The 8574-nt window shown below is 34.8% G+C and overlaps 1 protein-coding gene across 2 annotated transcripts; it reads right to left on the reverse strand.

Moving 5' to 3' along the window:
- Positions 1–818: 818 nt before the first annotated feature.
- On the reverse strand, positions 819–7476 carry LOC129891575 (uncharacterized). Of its 2 annotated transcripts, none has more exons than XM_055966978.1 (6): positions 7164–7476; positions 5228–5509; positions 4971–5144; positions 4303–4409; positions 2747–3081; positions 819–1698 (listed from the first exon to the last, which is right to left on the reverse strand). In XM_055966978.1, the coding sequence occupies exons 1-6, from the start codon at positions 7296–7298 to the stop codon at positions 1118–1120; spliced, it is 1614 nt and encodes a 537-aa protein (XP_055822953.1). In that variant the 5' UTR covers positions 7299–7476; the 3' UTR covers positions 819–1117. The 2 variants fall into 2 exon arrangements, with proteins under 2 accessions (XP_055822953.1, XP_055822954.1); XM_055966979.1 differs by having other exon boundaries at positions 7201–7303.
- Between the last annotated feature and the right edge of the window lie 1098 nt (positions 7477–8574).

The following is an 8574-nucleotide window of genomic DNA, read 5'->3' on the forward strand; positions in this document are numbered from 1 at the left end:
AAAATAGATATAATCATGAATTCGTGTATCATTACCCTGAAATGAAAAAAAAATATTTGTCATGGTAAATATTAATCAAATTATTTTCGATGATCGATCAAACTTTAGGTAATTGAAATCCGTCAACCAAACTCAGCACTTACAAGAAAACAATTATAATCATGAATTCAAACTTAATGATCGCAAAACAATTTTTAAAAATGATACTTGTCATGATGAGTATTGATCAATGGACCGATCAAATTTCAGATAAATCGAACTCCGTCAATTAAATTTAGAAAAATCAACATATACTAACAGAAAAAAAAAACACATAATCATAAATTTGCGTTTCATTGCGAAAATGACTTGTATAATTAGTATGATTTAACAACAATAATAAAATACAAATAAAAATATGTGTCAAGTATTTATTAAATTGATTCAAACTTTTACCTATTCGTTAACCCAAGAATTTTAATTGTGCACTAATTCATTTCACTACATGGAAACTGTAGAAACTCTCAATTGTTGGCCTACTCATATTGATGGAAATAAACATATTATTAAAGGAGGATATGCTACAATTGAAATTAGATTATATGAACCAAACTATGCACCACTCCATTTATTTGTTACATTCAACTACTTTTATCATCAACGTGTAATAGCTTATTTACAAACTCAATTTCAACACTAGAAAAAATATTTTTAAACACTTGATGCTTGTCAATTACTTCTATAATCAACTAACCCAAGAGTTGTTAATCTAATCAATTTTCAAGTAAAGAAATCAAATTCAACTAATTAAAACTAATCATCCCAATGGGAACTTAACCTTGAACTGGGACAATGGCAATGATTTATATTAATTGACCTCACTCCTGTACAAACAATATAATGTCATGCTCTTCAGCCAAAGGTGAAAAACATTAATCTTACGTCTACCAACATAGTTCTTAAATTCAGAAATTTCACCAATCATCAAAAGAATCTTCAAATCCCAGTTTTTCTCCGCGTATAACGTCCTCTGAATCCCGAGGGGTGCTTCCATCATGACCATAACAAATAGGCAAAACCAAATGGTTTCCTGGGGACTATAGCCTAGCAGTACAGTACATTTTTGAGAAAAGAATAGCTACCTGGCTTGATTTTCATCATCTTCAACAATGTTGAATAGGAACTTTGGAAGGGATGCAATACGAGGAAGATGAAGGAGCAAATCACCAAAGGAGTCCATCCTTGGAATACTTGGTGGTGTCGGCTTACCACCAGCAAAAATTTCGGTGTTCTCTTCGTCATTTCCCTTGCTCTCACATGCAGAAGAGCTACAAGCGTCGTTAAATTGAACAGTTTTTTGCAGATGATTTTCTCCATTTAAACGGGGCTCGTGAGATGCAATAGGATCCTGCAAGAGGCAGCACAGAGAGTTGACTTTCTTCATGAGAGATTTCTCGTCTGAAGCAGTTGTACATTGAGTGTCGCTCAGCCACATCTGTGCAATGTCCTCCAGCATGCCCTTGCATTCTAAGGCCTCATCAGACTGCAAACTTCCAGAATTAATCTGTTGCGAAATGCAGTTTTCAATGTGGCTAACAAGGTCGGTCATAGACATTGATGGGCGGAGTCCTGGCACCTTCAACTGCTCCAAGTTTCGCATCCCGTGGGTATCATACCCTATGTTGTTTGCATTGTCCCCAAAACCATGTGAATCCATCACTGAAGATCATCATCATCAGAAGAAGAATCAGAGTGACAACATTGGCATAATAGCTTTCATCATACAGAAGTAATCTACTACTGAATGTTAAGTGTAAATACTAACCTGTATCAAAAAACTTAGTATTCGAACATCAATAACTTCAACAGATATGGAAAGGGCATAACATGGAATGCTAGCTATCTAATTTCATTTATTATCTAAACCTCTGTTTAGCAAAACATATGCAACTTTTGATCAATCCAGACCAAGAAGCTACAAATTGTAAGGAAGCGCCAACATCAACAAATTGGAATAGGCACATGGATTGTCGCCTATCATATTTTATTTGATTGTCTAATACCTCTGTTTACTGAACTATATGCAACTTCTGATCAATCCTGACCCATAAACTACAAATTGTAGGAATGACAAAGAAATTTTAAACATAACCATACAATTCATGAACTTAAAAATCAAAGTGGAATCTCACCAAAGATATCAAAACTCACTATTCAATCAGAAAGGTAAATTTATATCCATGTTTAAAGACAACAGATTATCTTGCCCATCTCTCACCTCAGGAGCAGAAATTAGACGGATATAAACAAAGGAAAAGAAGATGGCAGAGTAGTCCATGAAGAAAAACTACATAGAGAAGAGTTGAGAAAAATGGGGCCGAAGATGGAAATGGAATGATGGCACTAAACATGGTTGGGGTGGAGGAAAGAATTATGAAAGCTCAAGCACACAACTAATTATTGAATGTATGCATGTAAAATAGCCAGTATATAGAACATATATACCAGATTAAGAGGCAATAGAAGGGTTAGAATAGATGTGTATCGCACAAAGCTTAAATTATAGTAGCGACACTTCAAGCATGATTCTGACAACTGCAACACATTACCACTAATACAAAATCCCTTTTTGATAGCTTTAGAATTCTTTTCCCACACTTTTTCTCGATTGCTGTACATTTTACACAGAATGATGCCTATCAAGGTTGTAGCTTAGAATAGACAATCTACACACGAATATTAAGAACAGACAGGAAGAACTATTTACCTGAGCTTGGAGAAGGGACATCCCTAGACAAACGTTCAGGGGCTGCACCACGGAGATCAGGTTGTTCAAAAGACACAGAAGATGACTGCGCCGCAGCAGGTGATGCTGCATCTTGGATGCTTGATAATGGGGAACCCTTACCAGAACCAACAAGATCTAAACCATGATCGTTCAATTTGTCCAGATTTTCGAACACGGTAGCTTTTGTATCAAAATATGGAGATTCCAAAGCTAATTCAGGCTGTTGGCTCAGAGAGTTGAGTCGCACGTCACATTGGATCAATTTTTCATAATGCTTATTCAAGACACCAAGTGGACACTGTAGAAAGTGTTGCCTATACAGATCAAAAGGGTTATTTATCACCAACAGCATTAGAAGCTAAACTAGTGAACTATGGAATACATAAGGTGATTCAGTTATTCAATGTTTGGTGCATTTTTAAGGTGGGGATCACACCCCATTGCTGACTTGGTTCCTCAATATATTGGTAAACATTCAAGTGCTTATAAGCCAAAATTCACAAGTTGATCACCCCTAGCTTATTGCTTTTTATTTTATAAGCACTTCCAATTTGACCAAATATTTTACTATTTAATCCCTACTATTCAAAATTCTCTTCCAAAAATTTAACTCCCAACTCCCTCTTCGTTCAATTGATACTATTTTAGTTTACATTTTTTTGTAAATAATGTTAGGACATACTCCCTCCATATTGGGATGGTGTTTGTCTGGGTACAAAGTTTAAGAAATAGAACATTGAAACTGGTCATTAGTTATAGGATACTTGTCACATCCTCGATGACCACATTTTCTACACCTATAAATACCCCATCATGTATTCACCATTTCAGTACCAGAAGTTAGCCTAATTATCACTTCATCACACCAACTCTTTTCCATAACTTGTTGATTTTGCTATTTAAAGTTAATTATTCCGGCTCCCTCCTGTAGAGAATTCTTGTTTAATCCTGGAAAACTCGGATGGTTGAAATAGTTTCTTAGGACAATGCATTGCACAAAATTTTTTCAAATCCTAGTGGAGACAAAAACATTAAGTGATTTCTTCACATTTATCTAAACCCTATGTAGATGGGGAGGTAGCAGTATTAATCAAGGTGCACGCAAGTTAGCCCCGACACAACGGTTATTAAAAAAATGGAGTGCAAAACTCAAGCCATACTTATATTTACTCATAAATAAACATTTATTTTCCAATTTTTCCTTTGTATTGCTCCATCATATACTATTTTTCATAACTTGCTCGTTTTATTATTTAAATTTTATTTTCCAGCTCCCTCTGATAGAGGGAGTTTGTTCAATACTTGGGAAACTTTTTCCTTGGGATAAATAATCTATAAAGTCCAATCCCAAAACCCGAAGATTGGCCACATGGAGATGGTCAAACATGATGAAGATAATCTTGAAGGTGGTTAGCACACATGTATCCAGCATGTGAATAAAACAACATTAATTTAGGGACTAAAAAGTATCCTACAGTAAAGAGAAGACAAAATATTAATAGTCATTTCTTAACAGAAAGTCTAAGATTATTTACCTATTCAAGCTAGCCTGTCCACCAGTGAAATCTGAAGTCGCTTGCCATAGAGTATGCTTTCTGGGTTGTGGATTTGTCTCCTTGAAGAACAGGGGCTGTCGAGCCAACTGATTTACAAAAAACCATAAGCTACAAACTGAATATAACACTACAATTTCAAGTTTAAAAAAAATATAACATTACAATTTCTTACAAAACAAAAGAACTACAGTGCCAGTATAATTGTTCTTTCAAACATTTACAATTTTCAATTCACAGGATGAAGTATTTTTGTCTTGAGAGGTTCTTTTATAGGACTTCATCAAAAACTTCTTTCGTAGGAAGAAGTATTCAATATGGTGAGATTTGATCTTTTACTTATCTGTTTGGTGCTGCTAATAGAAAAAGCTTATAATTAGGCACTTAAGAAGTTAGTTTAGAGAGAGCCCCTAAAAGTGTGGCCTAGTGGTCAATGAAGTGGGGAAATCATGAGGTCTCTTTCAAATCCCCGAGGAGACAAAAAACACTAGGTGATTTCTTCTCATCTGCCCAAAGCCTTGGGGCAGAGTTTCCAAATAATTGTGCTGGTGGAAGGTAGTAGATTCCAGTAGATTTAGCCGAGGTGCACCCAAGCTGGCCATAGACACCACTGTTCATTAAAAAAAATAGCTTGGAAACTTATGCCTTACCACAAGAGTCAAACAGCCTGGACCATTCTCTGGACAGCTCGCCTTCAGCCCCATGATATCTGACCATTGAATCTCAATTTTGCTCTTGAGCCCACCTTCAAGAATTTCCCAAACAAGCTTATGCTTAGCAAAGTAACACTTTGCCACCAAATCACCTTCATATCTAGATGCATACTAAAACGAAATAGAAAAATTAGCCAAAAAGAAAATTATTCACAAATAATCAAATTACAGCACACAAAGTTCATGGCAATTACTTCCCAAGACCCTATCCTTAGAAGTGAACCCAAAAAATTTGACGCCTTCAGCTTGTCAGTTGCTGCCGAAGTGGATGCACCCCTTGTTTCCTGATTGTTTACAGCAGTAGGGTTTTCAGGGGCTGAAGGTGCAATGGAGGAAGCATTGTTTTGTGACAGCCTCATCGTGATTAAATCTAACAAAGATGGACTCTTTCTCAATCTCAGACCTAAAGGACTTGGCTCATCAAGTGGATTGTATTCTGGAGGAGGAACTGGAAATTCATCATTTCCAGCATCCCACTGTTAAAAAAGCAGGAGATGAAGTTAAGTAGCTGAAACTTGGAGTACCTCCGTCATAAGTCAAACACAAATAAAAAAACAAGAACAAAATAATAACCATGAGACCACCTTTGCAAAATCTGAAAAGTGAAAACAGCTTAAAAGATCATGAAAACTTGGACAACAACTTCATAAAAAAGATAAAAGACTCTTTTTTAAGCTGGTTATCCTCCCCCCTCTCCCTCCCCCTCCCCCACCCCCAAATAAATAAATAAAAATAAAAAACTTCTGTAGCCCCACAGAGATAAATTCAGCTGCATGTACCATAGAGTGAACTAAGGCCTTATTCTCGGGTCAAATACTAGACATCCTGAAAGAGTGGAGTATGGTCATCACTATGAATTCACACCATCCTACAAGCAAGAGCTTATGTATCTCAACAAGATATTAATATATGTTCTGTAGAACAAGTCCAGTATTCAAGATATATCGGTGCCCCTTTGGAAGCTTGCTTATTTCATTAACAGTTGCTTAACATATCGGATAATAGTGAAGTCTCTTTCCCAAGCCAAAAAGACATTGACCAGGCATATTTGACAGTAAAGTATGAAATCATAATCTTCCCCCATCTGAAACATAAAAACTCCAAAAAATAAGGAGGGAATACTACCTAAATTCTTAACCAAAAACTTATGAGCTATCCTCTAAAATTCATGCCTTCCCGAAATTCAATCATGAAGTCGCGTTTCTGCAGAACTCAAATAAAGTACTCCCTCCATTCAATTTTACTTGTCCACTATACTAAAAATACATTTTCACTTTTACTTGTCACTTTTAGTTAGCATATCAAGAGAGAAACATAAAAAAAATCATGTTTTACCCTTAGCATTAATTATTATTTTTCAAATCATTTCCAAGACCTAAGACCAAACATCAATTAATATGGTTATTATGGTAAAATATCCATATCAATCATTCCTTAAGGGGGGGTGCAAAGTCCAAACTGGACTGCTAAAATTGAAAGGAGGAAGTACTTTCAAATTGCTCTTTGCCCAACGAAATCCTTCTGACTTGGTGAATTATCAAAAGATGACGGTCAATAAAAGAGTCTCCTCTTTTTCCTTCTCTTTTTTTGTCTGCGGGTTCGGGCAATGCATATAGCTAAGAAATGTACCGCCACAAAATGTAACACCATTATCCTGTTCATTATTCCGTACAAGAATCCATCGCTAAAAGAATGTAAAAAGGGTCATACACTCATACTAATATGAACCAGCAATATCTTGTACCCAAAACCAAACTAACTCTTTCTACATTCAATAGTTGAACTTCAATCAAACTACTACTAATTCGCCATGCACTCTAAACAGATCAACCCATAAACACCCAACAAATTTTATCAACTCTCTGAACTTCACAAAAACAATCAGAATCATTTCCTCATCAAAAATCACTTTTTCCCAAGTCACACTTCCAAGTCAAATAACAAGCATAAACAATAACATCAATAACCAACAACAACATATCCAGCGTAATCTCACGAGTAAGGTCCAGGGAAGGTAGAGTCTATTTAGACCTTACCCCCCCACCCACCCACCCGCTCAGAAACACCATTATACTAAACTACAAATACTTTCGATCCAAATACACCAGTGAAAAAAATTCAAAAAAAAACCTGATTAAAACTCGAAGAAGCGGAAGAAGACTTTGACCGTTTAGCAAGGGGACCATGTTCATCTTCAATAGGATCCTCAACCTCAAATTTCACCGGAAACGACGCCATTCCCGACGACATCATCAACTCAATCATTAAAATCCAAAAAAAATGGATTTTGCTTAAAACGAAATTGAGATTCAGAGAATTGGAATCGAAGCCTAGGATTTTTTGGATTTGAATTTGTATTGTAAAATTGAAGAATCCAAAAACCCTAGGAAACAAGAGAAAAATTTGGGAATTCTCCTGTTCTTAATGCGGCTATTGAAAATGAATAATGGTGATAAAAAGCGAAAATATATACAAGCAAACAAAGCGGAGTTCAATAATTGAATCACACCTGAGGAATTGACTATTATACCCCCGGAGGATCCGATATGCACTCGGGTTATAAAATTGGGTAATATTTTCGGATTGTATCAGGTAGCTAATTGTTTTCGAGTTTTTTTGAATCTCGTACTTTTTAACAACAACAAACTCAATGTATTTTCATAGGATGAAGTTTAACTACGATAGAGTATAAGCAGACCTTACTCTTAAATTTTGAAAAAATAAAAAAATTATTTTTAATACATCATTGATTAATATATAGAAATATATAGATAAAAAAAAGAATACTAGTACAAAAGGATGTGACACTAGTGGCTAGCGGAGCCACTTATAGAAAAGGACATAATTTGACATTTTTCTATCTAAAAATTACATTGTTTAGATTCCTCATACAAAGACATCAAAGGGATAAAACTTTTATGCATTTATATTTATGTTATATGTTGATTCCTCTTATTTTTTCGTATTTTTTTAAAAAACATTTCAATGCTCCTTGGTTAATTTTTATGCATTTATATTTATGTTATATGTTGATTCCTCTTATTTTTCGTATTTTTTTTAAAAACATTTCAATGCTCCTTGGTAAATTTTCTAACTTCATCGCAAATGAACTCATAATTTTAAAAATATAATGGGTTCAATATTAAGAATCTTAGAATTGTTTATTATCTAAGATGAGATAAGTAAATAGATGAGATATTCAATACAACTAATTTATCTCACCTTTTATATGAAATAGTAATCTCATTATTTTGGAATAAAATAAGTAGGAATTACATAAAATTTTATAGTGTTAAAGAGCTAATTACATTCTATCACTACTCTTTTCAAAATTACAAAAATTCCTCAAATATAATGGAATCCGGATACATCCTAAAAATACCCTGATGCATCGTGTCTTTGTTTCGGATATATCACTCAATGTTTCGATACATCACTCACAGTGATGTATCCGATCGATATATCACGTAAAGTGATATATCCAACTACATACATCGCGTAAAGTGATATATCCAAAAATAAGAGAGAGCATGAATTTTTG

Source organism: Solanum dulcamara, chromosome 6, assembly GCF_947179165.1.
Source record: "Solanum dulcamara chromosome 6, daSolDulc1.2, whole genome shotgun sequence".
In the NCBI taxonomy this organism is placed as follows: Eukaryota; Viridiplantae; Streptophyta; class Magnoliopsida; order Solanales; family Solanaceae; genus Solanum; species Solanum dulcamara.